This window comes from Neopelma chrysocephalum, unplaced genomic scaffold, assembly GCF_003984885.1.
Source record: "Neopelma chrysocephalum unplaced genomic scaffold, ASM398488v2 Primary Assembly neopelma1_42b, whole genome shotgun sequence".
Classification (NCBI taxonomy): domain Eukaryota; kingdom Metazoa; phylum Chordata; class Aves; order Passeriformes; family Pipridae; genus Neopelma; species Neopelma chrysocephalum.
In genome coordinates this window covers 8,314,138-8,332,435 of record NW_020897701.1, presented here as the reverse complement: position 1 = coordinate 8,332,435, position 18,298 = coordinate 8,314,138, and the positions used below count along the sequence as shown (strand labels likewise).

At 40.8% G+C, this 18,298-nt stretch overlaps 1 protein-coding gene across 2 annotated transcripts in view; it reads right to left on the bottom strand.

Moving 5' to 3' along the window:
• The window catches only part of EMCN (endomucin), a 53,982-nt gene that overhangs the window by 11,905 nt on the left and 23,779 nt on the right, over positions 1 to 18,298 (bottom strand). For both annotated transcript variants that reach the window (XM_027677142.1, XM_027677143.1), the window contains exons 5-10: positions 16,910 to 17,032; positions 9,783 to 9,815; positions 6,381 to 6,449; positions 4,724 to 4,819; positions 2,974 to 2,998; positions 2,185 to 2,246 (exon numbers count right to left, since the gene is read on the bottom strand). In XM_027677142.1, coding sequence (XP_027532943.1) covers positions 2,185 to 2,246; positions 2,974 to 2,998; positions 4,724 to 4,819; positions 6,381 to 6,449; positions 9,783 to 9,815; positions 16,910 to 17,032 — 408 coding nt within the window. The remainder of the gene's footprint in view (positions 1 to 2,184; positions 2,247 to 2,973; positions 2,999 to 4,723; positions 4,820 to 6,380; positions 6,450 to 9,782; positions 9,816 to 16,909; positions 17,033 to 18,298) is intronic.

Below are 18,298 nucleotides of genomic sequence, written 5' to 3'. Positions count from 1 at the left end.
CACAACTTTTTGTAGTTTTGTTGGTACATACAATCAGAGGAGGGCACAACACACACTTTGTAAACAGCTGGATGAAGGAAAAAGAAGAATCTATTTAAAGAAGTTTTATGCAGTGCAATTGTTGTCAGCAGTTGTAAGAAGGACCGTAGGTCAGACAGTTCTCGGGTCTATCTATACCATAAGAAACATTTGCCTTTGTGCCCAAGCTTTTAAGGAAGCAAGTAAATCTGAATCAAATGGGTAGGCAGCTAACATCTTTGAAAATACCTGCATGAGTGACAAATATTTCTTTAAGAAACAGGCCCTTCTGTCAGAGTGCTTTTAATTTAAGATGTAAAGTGACTCTAAAAACCTGGTGAAAACCAGGATTTCACTTTCTGTGAAAGCATGTTTAATTTTGAAACATATAACGATGTAAGAATTTGAGAGAAAATGGCAGCTAGTTTAAATATGAATTGTATTAATGAGGAGAGGGCAAGAATCTTGTCTTCTAAGTGGTTATGACTCATACCTTCTAATTATAGCATGTACACATCCTACTTCAGTAAAAAAGAATATCAAGCATACTCTGGATGAAAGATATTCAGATACTTGGTGATCCAGTGGCTGATTAACAGGCAGCAGAGTTCATCTTGTGGGGAAAAAAAAAAAGAGCCTGCAACTTTTCCTATTTACTCTGCTGTAAAACACAAACAATTCTGCTGCTGACAATGGAATTATTTTATTGTTGAAATGGCATGAGAGCAGAATCAATCAAAAAATGTCTATGAATAAGTTTCTGACTTCATTCAGATTAAAAAAGAATAAAATATTAATTTAGGAAAGCATACACACAACTCCATACTCAAAATAAAGCTAGAAGTCCATTCCCAAAGACAAATACTATAAAAAACACCCCAAAACCAAGATTAAAAATTTCCCGAATCACAAAGCTCTGAAATGCAGTCACTTAAGTGCCAAAGTGTATTTTGCATTCTGCAGTGGGGCAGAATGATGCATCCTGTGATGGAGCAGGCCCTTCTGCCCCTCTAGCCTCCTACCATGCCACTCAGTATCGGTGAGGCTGTAGGGACCTTGCACGACTCTGGTTTGTTTCAAGGCCTGCCAGAGATGCCATGTGGGTCTTTTGGATTGCACAAAAGCTTCTGGGAGTTGCAGAGAAGGCTGGAGAGTCCAAACCGTGCCTCTCCAGCAAGTAGAGGATAGTTCAGACAAAGCGCTGTATTTCAAAGGACTTCCCAAGTATTCAGACAAAAGGAGAGAGCAGCTATTGGTCAACCTCGGAAATGTCACTAGGAGAAACACATGGCCAAAACCCTTAAAAACAAAAAAGAGTTTTATACCTAAACAGTAGAAAGTAAGAGACTGTTTTTCTGGAAGGACTTCTGCAAATGAAGTGGGACCTACATGGCTGAGGAAGCATAGGGTAAAGCTGGGCAGTTTCACCATCACTAGCTCTACCATGACAGTTTTAAGGGGTTTGATTTTATTTATTTGTTGAATATCTGTGAATCAGATTAGTTAGAATTTTGTTCTGCCTCAGTCTTATTTTGTGCTACTCCATTTCTTGCAGAACCTATAACTGCATCCATGTCTTTGCTTTGAAATTTTGCTTTCTTTTGTGCATATTATCAATAATCTCTGTTCCTTTAGGCTTTATTACAATATATTTTGTAAAAAACTGAAAAACAGGACAGAGGAATTTGCAATGAGTGCAGGATTTTTAATACAAAGGGTGGCTGAGTACAGGGCTGACTGAGTACGGGTTGCTTAACCCAACTCCGACAGAGCTTTGTTTACATAAGACACTGACTCCCAAACCTTTTGACCCCTGGGATATTACCAGTCTTCAAACTTCCTTGTACAGCCAGATCTAGCTGATAAATACCTTGATCATCGTTACTCCTGAACAAGCCTGGTTGTAGATCATGTACCATCAATGATTTAAAAAAAATATTTTCCCTAAACCAGTCATACTTCTCACTCCCAAATACCAACAGCACAGACTGTGCAGCTAAACTGCAGGATCCCAGTCTGGGGATTTGCACTGTAGAGGAATTTTTTGCACTGACTTTGACCTGACAGGAATTGAAGATGGTTTTGCTATTAGAAATGATATCCCAAAAACTGCTCTTCTCTGAACTCAGAGAAGGAGACAGATATACACAGAGAGGAAATGCTCACCAGTCTCAGGAGAAGTCGTCTTCACAGAAAGAAGTTTGACTCCATCTTTATCTGACTGGGCCCTGTTGAAATCAGAAAACATTTAATCAGACAGACAGCACGCATGTTGGTCAGCCAAACAAAACTATAAGATTATGATCTGGAGAAGGCAGCAGCTATGCCAGTCTACACTGGTAGGCTTGAAATGAGCATTGCATGGGATCATGAGCAAGTCTTGGTGGTGGAAAACACCATATACCAACATCTCTGATAATACCTTTTTCTTAAAATATGTAATAAATTAAGTTTCATGATTCCAGGTCTAATCTAGTGCTTCACAGAAGAAGTACATCTGGGAGAAAAGAGGGAGTCATCTTTTTTCTGTTAATACAAAGCTTTTAGCCATGTTGAATTGCAAACAAATCATTGACAAGAAAAAAACATTAACAAAAGAAGGGGGATGGGAAAGAATGGGGGGAAAGAAAAATCAATGGGGCAAAAAATTGAAAAAAAAAAACTGGGCCAGTGAATCCTGTGACACAGAACAAGCTGTTTGTCCATTCCAAAAGGATCCCCTGCAACACAGCTGAGAGTCATCACATTTCTATCCATGCTGGAACAGCTGCTTGTCATGCATAAAGGTGTACAATAACTGCAAGAACAACACTTCCAGCAGGATATTTCTCTTTGGGGTGGTAACTGCTTATTATGCTTAAACAGAGAAAGATCAAAGAAAATCCTATGCAGAATCTGCTGCATTTACAAGTGCCCGGTGATAGGTCTCAAAGCAATGAAAAGGATTCAACCTACTGTTCAGCGCCATTCTCTTGTCTCTCTGGAAGAAGAAACAAAGGCAATATCATTCTGACTGCTGGAACTCAAATAAACATTTAGACATAGCTATTGCAGTTTCTGGCAGACAGCTTAGTTGTAATTTTGCAGTATTGCATTAAGTGCATTAACACAATCAAGCAGCTTGAATGGTAATTTTTCTAGTTATTTTTCTAGTCATCTATGAAAGTGAACTGATACCGCTGATACTGATGCTTCTGGAAACCACAGAGAATGATATGTGACTTGTCCAAGAGCCCAACAGAAGCACATTTTTCCCTGCAGCTCCCAAATCCCTGGGTAGCTGGCACAGAGGACGTGAGCATGGAATGGTTCTTGAGTACATAACAACTGATCTAAAAGATACAGGGTGAGGGGAGTGAGGCAATATGCTGCCAGGCTGCACACCCTGGGGGTTTAACCTATCATGACATCTGATAGCAGAGCCTGTCATCCCAATCGATGAGGAGCAGGTTTCTCCCCAAAATGAATCATATACTGAATGTATTTTATGCTTATGTGCAAGTGTGGGCAGATGGATGAGGCCAGCGGGTTACATCAGAGACATGGAGCCAACTCTAGCTCCATGGCACTAAGCACAGGGGTTTCCACCCACAGGGGAAGCACACTGGATAGGTCTGGGCAAATCCTACAGGAAGCACCACAGTTATCTACTCTATCTTCCATGTGAATTTGCTATTACAGTGCCTGATGGTATTTGTGCATAGGGCAGGCTGGTGAGGAAATGTTCTTCATCTCATATCTTTATCTCTTGACTCCAAATATTTAATAGTTTTCTGAGCAAGGATCACACCTTCCTCTGTTTATCTGGGTCTGTTCTTCCATGTCATTGGCTAAATTGGTTGTGACACACTGTTTGCCTTGGTTTACAGCTTCAACACCCTCTTGTGATTTCGTGTTTCCAAGGCCTGGTGATTTCACAGTTGAAGCTCTGCACAGGTCTCCTAACTCATGCCAGCTCACAGGGACAGAAAAACCACAGTCTGGATTCTGCGTTTTCACTTAATGAAGAATCACACTTGCCTGTAGCCCACTTGGGCAACTCTGAAATATTTGGCAAATGGAACTTGATGGAACTATATCCCTTTATCTAAAGTATTTAATGGATAGCAGTGAAGCAGATACTGACTTTAGCTGCTCTGTCAAAATGACTGCGTCTGAAAATACTGCTTGCTTGGGGATTTTGTTCCCATGAACATTATACTGTAACTGGAAAATTCTAGTCATGCATAAAGTGTGTGTGTATCTGTGTCTGTGTGTGTATCAGGTATATCCCAAAAGAAAGCACTGATATTTCTTTGTCTGTATCTGGAACAGAGATAAAACAAATATAGTGATTTTGTTAAACAATATCTTCAAACTTAGTTTTCACTGCCTATTTCTACCTGATTGACTGATTGTATTAGCACAGGTGTTTGCAAGTGCTTGGTAACTGCAAAAATGTGAACAAAAAGCTTGTAGTATTACACATATTCTCTAAAAATCAGAGACATTTTTGCTCACTCTGTTCTTCCTACTGATTTTGAAAATGAAGTGTTAGTTTCCCACTTTAGGCAAAACACTTCAAAATACAAGAAGGTTTCCCACCAGACTACCACAACAGCTACGGTTAAGGTAATCTAAAAGAGATCTTTTAACAATAAAAAGCACATTGATTGCTCCCCCCCTTTTCTCACCCCTCTCCATCCAGAGAAAGCAAAACGAATACCTGGAGTTTTCTTCTGGCACATTTTGTACAAAGCCACCAGTGAGAAGACAGAGAGGGTAATGACTATCAGGGTGATAACAATTGGCAAGATAATACCTGCAAAAGAGGGAGAACATATTTTTGGCTGCTGCCTCTGGCTTGTGTTGCCTCTGTGTGTGCCTTTGCACACACAAAGGTGAGGGGCATCTCCACTTCACCAAACCTTACCAATTTCTCAGGAGCAAGGTAGCCTGCTGCTCCTGTTATCCTTCCAGCAACCACTGAGCCTCAGGCTTGGCGGCTTTGTGGAGGAAGGATTTAGGAACCTTCTAACACCCTTGCTCCTTCCCTGATATTTGCGTTGCCCTGTGTAACTGGTTTCACCCATTTTCCAGCAGGAGAGCGAGGTTTCAGTACCTGCTCTGATGGAACTACCATAATATTGGTCAAAATATTCATGATTCACCCCCACTGCTGATGTCCCCCAAAGATTTTATGAGAGAGACATGTGTCAGAAATAAATTTTTCGTATGTGCAATTTATTTTTTCCTCTTTTTTTTGAAAACAAGGTTTGTCTGAAATTCAGCAACAGAAGCGATTATTTTGCTTTCAACATCGTATACCCAGGAAGACACCAAGGAGTTACATAATTCAGTAACATTCCCCACAGCACTTATAACCAGGGATAGAAAATGCAAGATCTCCTTTTAAAATGAGGACATTTCTTTCCTTTTATTATTTTCCACCATCTGCCATTTCCTGACAGGTGTTTCCCAGCCAAGAAGCAAAAACGGAAGAATTATGTAATGAAGAGAAGCTTTCCTGGGGAAATATATAAGCCCAGCTTCTCCCCATTTATCTTTTTTTCTGGCAGCGACCAGCCACATTCAAATTTAGCAGGCACTCTCCTCCCTGCTGGCCTAAGCCTTGTTTTGGGGGGAGGCTGTATTCCACCGCCTTCCACAGTATCAGCCATCATGCTGCCTGATGTTTAGAGGTGGCATCTTCCATGTCTCCTGATGCAATTAGTACTTAAATTTAATATAGGCGTGTGTGGGCATCTGTGAAACCAGAGGGAGAACCCAGAGACAAGTTTATAGTGGACAAACATCAAACTCATTTTCCTAAGCCAGTACCCCAGGTAGGAAATAGCAGGTCTGCAGCAACACTCTTGCCTCAGAGATGCATAATACCAAAATAAAATATTAAGTAACATGCATCATGCAAATATCAAGTGCTTAAAGAGTCTGCAGAAGACTGCCTTGTAGACCTTCTCTACCATGGCAATATAAAAAATATATTCATATAATACATTCGTACCAATACATTCATATAATATGTACAACATGTACATGTGCAAATTTTTCATATGTTTCCTTATGTCTTCTCTCACAGGGGATGACTGTTCACTTTTTTTTTCAATTGTACCACTTTGAATCAGTCCTTGGGCATAATTGTGCTGCTCTACAGTGAGATCAATGTCAACTTGTTAAGTTCTGTTTCTCTTTGAGAGGAGTTTTATAACAGACATTTAAATTTGGTTTGTAATAGGGCCTACGTCAAGTAAGGCTGGAAATGAAAGTGCCAGTTTCATTTGTCTGCTACTCCAATCACTCACCAAAAGCAAAACTGATCAACTGAAAACTCAAAAGCTGGACAATAAAGTAGGAATACTCACTAGAATAGTGGATATCACTCCCCGTCCCTTTCTCATCTTGTCCAGGACTGCTTCCACGACTGCCAGAAGCTAGACGTGAAAAAGAAATAGTGCCTTTTATGTATTGTCAGAAGTCACAAACAACTCACCCTGAAAAATTACCCTCCTAAAAGAACTTTTGTGTCCCCAGTTCTGGAGCCACGCGGTGCTTCACATCTATATTTCTTCTCAACAACTCTCTACTCAGATAACGTGGCAAGTGGGGTGGAAAATTTTATCTAGCGTGGTCTAGAAGAAACACACACTTTACATGGTTGCAGTCCTCCTTAGGATCATCTGCTGGTCCACTTACAGGTTATAAGCTACAAGCTTTTTCACTTTTAGGAGCTTATGGTACTGTTCAATATTAGAAGAGAACTCTTGACAAGTAAAAAACAGGAAAGAGAGTGAAAATTAAACCTGTCTCCAAAAGAAGAAGGACCAAAATATTTCACTCACTGCTAATTAAAAAATTAAAAAAAAAAAGTGCTAATAGTAGATGAAGAAGTCTAAAGAGGTGCAATGTTAGTAGGTAGCAAGTTTCTTGAGAGTTGTTATAGACGGATGTGTATGCTCTCTCTGCCACATCTGGAGAGAGCAATGACTGCTGTGAGCCTCTGGGACATTTTTTAGGTCTGGGTTTAAAGGAATGAATTTCTATCTTCAGGTGCTAATCTGAATTTCAGTCAGGTATCAACCCCCCAAAATATTTATTACCTTGTTGCATACAGTCTGTGAAAAAAACAATCACTGAACTTCCAGAGAGAAAATAGAAAATGCAAACATTTGTGTTTCCATAGTTACATTACATAGCATATGGGATTGTATTCCATATTGGACAGAGGCTCGAGTAGACATGTGCTCCCTGCCACTGAAGAAGTTGACCAGCTGGACATTTCCATTGCCTGTTTAAATATCAGAAATGGCTCTCAAACAAAGGCATCTGGGGAAAGTGGTCTGTTAAGAAGTGGGCCTGGTAGAGACTATAGTTCCATATATAAGTAGTGAGAACACGGTAGCAGCCACTGAGGTTTTGTTGGAGGCTCCGCTGCTCAGGTACCTACTCACAATCTGCACCTGGAGGGATGCGCGGTTCCTCTCCCAAAGAACTGGATAGGGCTCAAATTGTTGGGTGGAAGCTATGAAGTTAATTGAGTCATTAAAACCAATTTCCCATGGCAATTTTGAGGTCTAGAATAAAATTTTGTTTTACTTTCTTTGAAAGACATGCCCCCATTTTTACAGAAGCTTTTGTATAGGCAGTAATTGTAACTCTAGTCTGCAGAATTATATCAGCTGTCATAGGTTTGAAGAGAGATGTTGGAATTTTTTCCCAAATGCCACCCCCCCATCTGTTTCTTCCAGGATGGGGGTGGTGGTGGAGTGAAGCCACATGCACTGGGCAGCACAGGAGCAGCGGAAGGGGGAGTGCTCTCAGGAAACGGAGGTTGCTGCAGGGACAGCTGGAAGTCAGTGGTTTGGGGTCTTTTGGTTTTTTTTTTGTCCAGAGACCAGACAGAGCGGGAGCCTGGTTTCAGCCACCTATTTTTCTTTTCTGGAGAGGAAGTTTTCTTTTTCCCCACGGGACACCTCGTGGAGAATGACACAGAGAGAAAGACTGACCCATTTCAGAGCAAGGTATTCTGCTTTCAAGACTGCCCGTGGGAAAAAAGGACTTTTTTCATTGCTGGCTGCAAGCACACGTGATTGCGAGCAGCTTTTGAACTGCCGGGACAGTCCTGTCTTCCCCCCACTCCCTGGGTTGCCATGGGTTTCTCCCCCCTACCTGGGGAATTGGGACTTTGTTTTGTTTCTTCTGAAAGTTTTTGATTGCATCATTTGTTGCTTATTCAGATTTTGTTAGTGAAAAGGTGTTTCTTTTCCACACTTCCACCTGAAGTTTCTTAATTTCTAAGTTGTAATCTTCTTAAACTAAGACAGTAACAAACAACGTTTGTTTGTCCCAGCCATGTAGGACTCCCTCTTCCTTGCTGCACTGATTTTAAATGCAGGCCCGCTATTAAAAAATGGGTTTTGTGGATTTCTCCCCCCTGCCCATTCTCTCCCCTTCATTTGTCTGGCCATAGACAGAAACCACCATCACTTACTAAGTGTTTGTGTAGTGCCTCAATAATACAGCCACAGCTGAGACCTTTTGATGCTATAGTGTAGGAAACAACCATTGTCCGAGACCTTTATCTCTGTTTCTTTAAAGCAGAAGTTCTCTTTCCCATGGTGCCTGTCTGCTGAGGGGTGATAATGTAAGGATGGAAACTGAGCCATCATCAAGTGACTAAAATAATTCCTATGAATTCTTAATTCCATGTGACTACTTTAGATTTCTCATGGAAATACTACTGCCCTTTTTGCTATCTTATCTGGTATACTACATGATATGGAGGGCAAGCAGGCAATTATCACAGCAATGAGTTACCCTGGATACTGACTGAAGATGTCAACAGAAACAAATTACACTGAAAAACATGAGTGTGTATCCCTGCATTCGTGCAGGAGATTTGTGCATCTCCTCGGGAGAACAACTGAGGATTGAAATCCACTGGCTGTTTTCCTAATTATCTGTCAATTGACCAAGGTGTGAGTAACACAGGAAAGAAAAATCCAATAGCTTGGCATTTTAACTACTTGAGACCATCAATAAGTAATACAACAGCTAAAAAGAAACATTACTGAATGAAATAGATTCATGAACTAAAACCTTTAGCTCATTTTTCCATGTCTTTCACTAGATTCTCACAAGCTAGCCCATCCTGTCTACTTTCCCTGATCTGGAAGGTATTTTCCAGTTATGGAATGATCTGGGATCAGAATAACAATTAATTGGAGAAGTACAGCCATCATGGTAACAGGAGGGAGGAGATTTTGCTGGCAGCAGCAGCAGCAGCAAGAACTGCAGGGACCAGTACAGAAGAGACTGTTTCCTGACAAGCACAGAGAAAGGAAAATAAGACAATACAGGTTCATTAGCGCAGGAAACTTGCCTTACTCTGGGACTTGCTGCTTCTAACTACAGGACAAGGAACAAGAGCCACTGACAAGAACAAGCTCCTTGGTAAACACTCTATTTATATCAGCTTCCCCTTGCATCATGCAGTACACCAGCCCTGATTTTTTTTTGTGCTCCCACCCTGTTTTCTTTCCAGTATCTGCTAATCCAACATATTATACTACTAAAATCACAGCAAAGTTACTCAATACTACATGTTGAACACCAGTCTTCTGCTTCTCTGTACTATGCTTCAGATTCATTCTTCCTCTAGAGCTTCCTTTTTCCCTGAACATTTCCTTTCCTCAGGCTGTCCCTCTCCCACTCCACACCAGCGTTTTCATCAGTGTGCATAGAGCAAACTCTTCTATCACTCTTACTTGTTGATTCTGTTGGAGAGCTCACGGGAAGGCCTGCAATAAATCAGAAGGAATAGGTTGTTAGTATCTGTTTTAGATGTCCCAAGTCTTCACATCATGCAAACTATCAGACTCTAGCAACATGCTCAGTAACCCCACAACAAGTGCTGCCCCAGAATGGACATGCTAACACTGTTCCTAAGCCCAGAAAATCGGAGCTGTTAAAGTCTGCAAACACCTCTTATAGATGGGAGCAGAATCAAAAGCCCAGCCTATGCTAGGTTGTTTTTCTGCTCAAGAGAAGAAAATCCTGAATTAATTGATACATTAAAAAAAAAAACTCCTCCTGCCAAAATCAAATAAGTGCCTGTGAGTGAATAGCTGACATTTAACTGACAAATAAGTGTTTTAATAAAAGAAAGTCAAATGCCTAATTGAGACACGTCTTCAAGTGTCATAAAACCCTTTAAAAACAAATCTTCATTTATTGTCTTGGTGCTTTTGGCTAGCAGACTGCCAAGCAGCAGAAGTAAGAGGCATTGGTAATGAGGAAGAAATTGACCTTGCAGAGCACTGGGCACAATGCTTACTGGCTCACTACTGTCAGCTTCCTCCAGCCACTTCACAAGTTTTTGGTCCACAATGCTCATTTTCTGTTAGCTTTTTGTTAGCATGCTGCTGCTTTTGTGTGTCTAGACTGTAGCAGCCTTGGAAATTAAAGGCGGCTCTGAATGCCTCACATTTGTAGCCTAGCCACAAACAACCATCTCTCCCACAGTGATTTTTATTACATCGCATTAAATCTCTTCAAGTCAAAGGGAGACGAGCACCTAACTCATCTGTGTCTTTGAGAATGTTCACCTGTGTGAACTAGAAGCAAAACCTTTATCTGCTTGTACAAGACAGACTGTGTTTTACCAGGGACAAGCGACTGACACTCTGCCCACATGGTGAGACATTTCACACTGGATTACTGGGCTACCAGGGGAAAAAATATCTCAGGCACTATATATCCTCAGCAGCCACTCATTATTTATTTTGAGCTATAAACCACAGAATCATTTAGGCTGGAAAAGACCTCCAATGTCATCGAGCCCAACCTTTGATTGATCTCCACTTTGTCATCTGGACCATAGCACTAAGTGCCATGCCTAGTTGTTTCTTGGACACCTCCAGGGATGGTGACTCCACCACCTCTCTGGGCAGCCCATTCCAGTGCTTGACAAACCTTTCTATGAAGAAATTCTTCCCGATGTCCAACCTGAACCTCCCCTGGCACAGCCTAAGGCTACATCCTCTTGTCCTATCTCTGGTTGCCTGGGAGAAGAGGCCGACCCCCACCTGGCTACAACCTCCTTTCAGGTAGTTGTAGAGAGCAATAAGGTCTCCCTTGATCCTCCTTTTCCCCGGGCTAAACAACACCAGGTCTCTCCGCCCCTCCTCATATGTCTTACTCTCCAGACCCTTCACCAATTTAGTTGCCTTTCTCTGGACACGCTCCAGCACCTCAATGTCTTTTCTGTAGCGAGGGGCACAAAACTGCATGCAGAATTCAAGGCGTGGCCTCACCACTGATGAGTACAGAGTGACAATCACTTCCCTGGTCCTGCTGGACACACTATTTTTGACACAAGGCATGATGTCACTGGCCTTTTTGGCCACCTGGGCACACTGCAGGCTCATGTTTAGCCGCTGTGGACCAATGCCAAATCATAGCATTTCGTCACCTTTCTCTAGGCTAGAGGACACTATAAAAGTCCCCCTAGTTGGATCTGTTCAGAGTTCACTGTTCCCAGTGCATTTGTGGGGAATGAGGTGCATCTGATCCTCTTCTGAGAGCTCCATAAAAGGACATGACCCACCAGCATGTCCTCCACGTCCCAGCTGTGCCAGGCTGGGGGACCACAGAGGCAGGGAGCATCATGGAGGCAGCTCTGACTCTGGGCAGGCATTAAGCCTCTCCCCTGAGTGCCCTGGGTTGCAGTGCTCCTTCTCCAAATCAAGGTCTCTAGGGAGTACAAATCTACTCTTATATCCTCGCTGCACTTTCTGTGCATGGACTAATGATTTGCACAAAGACAGCTCCTACCACCAGAGCTGTAACACACTTTATTCTACTGCTGTGAATGTACTCTTTGAAAACTAGAATGCTGCTCTTGTTTTTCTTCCTCTCTACACCCAACTAAAAACATGGATCTCTTCAGCCACTGGGATGAAAATAACTGCTTTTGCTAATGATTTATGTGACAGAACTTTAACTGCATTTTAATCACAAACATTCATGAAAAGCAGGTTTAGGTGGAAAAGCCAAGTACTTAAAAGTCAGCAGTAAGAGCTCTTCTTGAACTTACTAAATATTTGTAATGCTAAGTATCCTGAGCTATACAGTTACCTCACCCTGGCTTCCTAGAATGCAGAGGATACTTTTTTCCTAAGCTTTTTGTTATCTCATCAATCCATCTACCAAAAGCAATGTCACCTTGCTCAGAGAGGATCTTTGTGCTGATTCATTAGGTAATGTTTATACATTACCAACAAGATCAAGGAAAAGCTTTCAGGAAGTTAATAAATCATATGTCAAAGGAGGTTTGGAAAAACATGAAGTACAGAATACAGCAGGACACATACCTGGCATTAAGGAAATATCCAAATATGATATGATTGCTTGTTACCAGAATATTGCCTTTCCTTCAGCCTATAAGGAGTGGGATCCCATGGAAAAAAATAGCATGTGATCACACAGCAGTGGTCAAACAAGCAAACTGTAAGGCTTTGTGTGTGCGTATTCTTGGAGGAGGGCAGAAGACCTTGTCAAGTCTTACAAGTAGGTCACTTCTCTATGAAACTTCAAACCTTTTCCAAGTCTGTGGAGCTTTCCTATAAAAGACCCCCAAGACTACAATGTAGTTATACATTTCTGCTTAACTTCACTCTTAGAAACAAGGTGAACTGTCTTGGCTCAAATTAAAACAAATAAATACATAGAAACAGCATGTCGAGCTCAAGACTGATATCCAAGTTCACCTCAAAGACTTAACAGTTTGTTAAAGGTGAATGCCAGTGACATTAGGCTCTGTGTTCAGGAAGGGTTGGGTGACAATGTACCCACTGGCAAAAGCGAAAACCACTTTGCTGTCCTGGCCAGACCTTGCCACTTCAATAAAAAGCAGACAGCAGAAACTCCCTCAGGCAGGAAACATGACAGCAGCCCCCTGCCCTCCTTTCCTGAGCCTCTGTTATTTTTTAACAACTGCACACATGGACACATCTACACACAGTAGAACTACAAGCATCTTTCCCGAAGATATCTCACTCAGTTCTATGAGATCATGTAAAATTAATATCATGAAAGATTAAAATCCCATGTCTTTCTCTCTCTCTCTCCCTTACTCCAGTATGCAAGCAAGGTGCTAGTTCACCCTCTGTTCAGAGATTGCTCAGTCCTGCCACACAAACAAATCTGTGCTTATTGGAGTGATTAAACATGTGCTTCCAGTTTGCATTTTTTAAATAACCATCCAGTGCCCTTTTTGGTGAGGGCTCACATGCTGCTGTTGTATAGAAAGAGAAGGACAGAAGGAAAAGCAGTATTTCATTCGTTACTGTTGTTGCTCTAGCTGCCTGTCCAGAGCTTACCACATCCTTTGGGGCTCCAAGTTAGGTGCTCTGCATAAATAATCTGGGAAGATTTCCAGATTCATCATGAAAAGTGAGGTGTGCAACACTGGCTGTGCTGGGTTCCTTGTTGTGCAGTAAGGAGGACAAGGATAAAAAATTTGGCATGTGACCATGGTTTGATTTGAAATTACCTGCCTGAGTCAGTTCAGTGCTAGTGAGAAGCTTGACAGATGGAGAAAGAGATCAATAACTAAATTCTCCCCGCTCTGCTCTCCAACAACTGCTACCTAAGCAGCCTGGATACCCTGCAGTGTGCTACTTCTGTTTTTTGGAGTGCAGCCACATGCAACTGTGTTCACTGGCAAAACAAACGAATAAATATGGCTGATTACTCAGAGGGGACACCACAATATAAATCAAAGCAAAATTAAAAACTTGAAAAAACCCTTCTTGCCCTGACCATACTATAGATTTGTAAGAGTGTTAACTGAGGCTTTTCAATGTTTTCCATCTCCCAGAAACTTCTATTTTTGTGTCTCTCTCTTTGTGAAGGAGCTGAAGATACAGTGGGTAATTTTTACCTAATATCACTATCCTGAGTTCCTACACAGTTTGTGTACAGAAAGAGTCAAACCCTCCTAGTCTTACTCATAAAAATTTTTCTTAGGGAGATGCCTCCTGTGAATCAAGTGAGTAGGATTTATAATTGGAGGAGTGCAATAAAGATATCAATAGATGTAGCAGGTTGATTCATCTGACAGTTTATTATAATAGATCATTTAATTTTACCACCCTGCTGGGGGAACTTAAAATCACATTGCTTTATGGATTTTTTTGTTGTTTAGATCACAGAACAAAAAACCACAATACTTGCTGTTTCTCAGGTGTATTTAGACTCTGACTGATCCATTAAATCTCTAATTTTTAATTAATTAAACAAAAGGAGAAAAATATTAGCAAGCAATCCTCCATGGAAGTGGAGAATGAGTAGGAGGTATATTATATATGGCTGCCAAATTTGGAGAAGTGCGTGTGTCAATGGCACACATGCAGGTTGCTCTCTTTGCTAAAAACAGTCCTTATTGCCTTCTCTAGCCTGGGTGAACACTATGCAACCTCTCCTTTGTGGCTGCTGGTTTCAATCTTCTTTAATAGAGTAATACTGTTCTCTGATGTTTCTCCAAGTTCTTCCCTAGGCTCCCCCACTCATTTCAGGCACTCTCCAGCTCTCTGTAGCACTCCTCCCACACCCTGATCTTTTGATATGGCTGATTGGAAATTTCTCTGCAAAATGTGCTTTCTTCTTTTTCTGCATCAAGAAAGGAAATTTTCACCAAAATGGTATTTTTTGTAAAAATGGAAAATGGTCTCAAAACTAAATATATTTAGCCAGCTGAATTATTTTGGCTGATCATACCAAATAGAAACATTCTGCTGTGGATAAATTTTACATTAATTTGTCTTCCCCTGAGCTCCCTTGCAGAAATTGTGGCTCAGGTACCTTCGGCTTGCAAGCTGTGCAATCCCCTATGGGCTGCAGCCCCAGCACCTTTGCACATACGAGCCTCTGCTCTGGTGAACAAAAGGTATCCAGCCCCTATATAAGTCCCTGAATGCAAAATTTCAAAGACCTAGGAATACATAATCTGATGGCAGTGAGAGAGTCAGCGTTTCTTCTAGTCTCAGCACAGAATGAAACAACTGGCTTCACACTTGCATTGCTTTCAAGTTATTAGGGTGCAGCATATGGCTTCTCTTGGCCCTGAGCAATTGCACATAGGAGAAGAAATCTATTTAAGATGGATGAAAACATTATTTCTTAAAGTCTTTAATGTATACAGAGAATAAGGGAGCAAGGATAGTTCTAAGGTGTAACCAGTTGGGATAAGCTACATAACACTTCAGGGTGAGTAAGGGGATTTCTTGGATATATAAACTGCAAGAAAGAAGCAAGGAGCTGGTGCTGTGAGGAGACAGGAAAGGTGACAGTGTGGAAATCCTGGTGTGGGAGGAAGTGATTTCAAAATGGCAGTTTTATGGGCACCCAGAGTACTGGCTATGCCAAGCACTTAGGCTGACTCCCCTTGAATAGGTAGGTCCTTTCTGTCTCAGCCAGGCAATTATAGTTCTGGCATCTTGGGTAGTCCCTGAGCTCAGGAAGATTTATTGGTTTTACTGCAAAGTGAGCTGCGTAAGATGATGACTTTTGCAAAGGAAGTTTTTTACAACCAAGGAAGGTTGTAAAATTTTCTTGACAAATTTTACATGTAAAATGTAATTGCACAAACAATGTATTAGATAATTCAATACACATGATCCATAGTCACATATGTATTACAATTTAATTTTAATCTGGAGAATTTACCTGTGTGAGAGACTGTTGAATTAAAACAGTTATAATTTACTATTTTATTGCAGTATAACAATGGTGAGGTTTCTATAACATGCACGTATCTGCTAAAAGACACAAAACCTAACAGGATAGTCAAGAAACTACAGGTCACAGTATATGCGTTATGGGCAATGGGCTTATTGAAATAATTGCAAAGGATCCTCTCTAAATCAGTGGCCTTGGGTTAAAAATGAAAAATTCCCAACTTCCTTAAAACGCTTATTATAATATCTTTTTGCATACTTCTGGACATTTCAGTGCATACTGAGCATATGGTATTGCTCCATTTTATATCCAAACCTATCCTTTATGAGGAAAAATCACAGTACACATGCATGCTTATCTCCCACAAACACAATCCAGAAGTTGTAAAAGGGGTCTTGTATCCCTTGGGGGATGTTAAACATTAATAATAATAAGGATATGCAAACAATGACAGTGTCCTTGTTGGATTTATGCACATGTAGCTGAGAGTAAGTACTGAATGAAACGGAGACTCAAGAAACCTTAAGAAAACCTGAATAAGTGGTTTTTCAAAACATAGGAAAGTTAAGCCAGCTAGAAGCATAATAAATGATCACTCATATGACCTGGCATCTGCATTCACCACAGCGTTTCTTAGTAGGTGCATGTACCAAAACACACCCAGATAAACAATAAAACTAGAATGGAGTGAGGAATAATTAATATATTATTGACTTTGCATGTGACCATGCTGTACTTTGAACAACATCATTTAATTGGTAATATGCATTAACTTGCTCTCCAGATTTATTAACAATTGTAAAAATTATAGCTGTTTTCTCTTTTGCCTCCTCTGCTTTGCAGACAGAGAATTTATCTTGATGACCTCCTCTGACAGTCAGTGTTAAACAGTGACCACATACGGCATATATAAAGATTACGACTATCACTTGTAATTTATATCCTCCTGTAATGACACTGAGTATCTCAACTGAATGTTTTGAAGTTCACCCATCACTTGACACAACTTCATGGTTAGATGACATGGACGCAATGTACCCTGCATGAATAAAGAGATGTGGTCCTCATTTCAGAACTATGAACATCAAATGAAGATTCAAAGTTATTTGCATCATTTGTATAGAAGAATAGAGTGTACATTTTCAAGAATTACCTGAGGTTCTAGAAGCAGAAGTATTTATTTCTGGAGAGACTGTAGAAGAAAAAGATGACCCCTTAGTAGATGAATCTTCCGAACTCCCATTTTGTGGCAACTCTGTTGCACTTGCTTGTGTAGCTGGAAATGAGACAGATGTTCAGGTAAGATACACTTGTCTTAGACTCTGGACCATCCCTCAGACAAATGCTCCTACCATCATAGAAGATACTTAAGGTCAGAAAGCACTACAGCTTCTGGTAACTGCTTGTCAAGCAATGAACCATCCCTATGAAGTTGCTACTACTGGCGTAGTTGAGGCATCTTTAAAGCACATCCTAGCAACAGAAACAGCCTCACATCTGTGCCAGAAGACATCTCAGAGCTCTGACTTGGAAGCCCAAAATAGCTAGACAGTCTTGCACCAAGAGCAACATGAGCAGAAGACAGAAGCTCAACTTATTGCCCTTTGTATGTTCTTAATTTGAAAATAGATAAATAAATAAATAAATAAATCAAGCTTCAGCCACAACTGTCACATAATGTGATACTGTATAAAATTTTAGGGATTGTGATTAAGTACAGAGTTAATTACTTAATTCTGTGCTGTTAAGGCCTAGGAAATAATATATCCCTGAAAATTAAGGTATGAAAAATTCAAGTGTCTTATTTCTGCTCTCACTCAGTCAATAGAAGACCAAGACCATCTGTGTCAGAAGATTTGCAGCCTAAGGTGAGTTCAAGACAATGGTGCAGGGCACTGCCTGAGCCCAGAGAATTGGAGGTCACCAAATGACTACAAGAAATAATTTAAGCTGTTCCAGCACTGCTGATAATTCCTATGTCTATACTCCAACCTCAGCATAACAACAAGCAAGACAGTCCCTACTGAATAATACATAGAGGTGCCCAAGAGTAACCTTATACTTCCTTTCTGATATAAATCAGAGATGCGACTGAGCTGTAAGCTGTTTTCAATGCCCCTTCATATGAATTTCAAACACTGGAATTAAAATGACTTCAAGACATGTTTTAGTCAGAGAGCAACATCACGCACACTCAGTGTGTAAATCTTGAGGAATGCTTCATCACACACTTTATTCAGAAACTCTGATTTCCAGTTTGGGCCCTCAAAGAACCCTTTGTTTGGGGAAAAAAACTTTGACAAGCTCCCTATTTGACCACTACACACCTTCAACTTGGCCCTTCCCTTCCCCTCTTGCTTATTAAGTGCAATACTTTGGAAAGGCAAGTTTCAAGAATCAATGAGCTAAGAAAGAGTGAGCTGAAGGTGCTGGAGTCAGGAGATTCATATAACTTTGGAAACTGAGAGAAGCTAGGCAGCCAGAGGTGGTATCTTTCAAGGCTGAGGCATGGAAATTATGCAAAACAAGCTTAAGCCTAAAA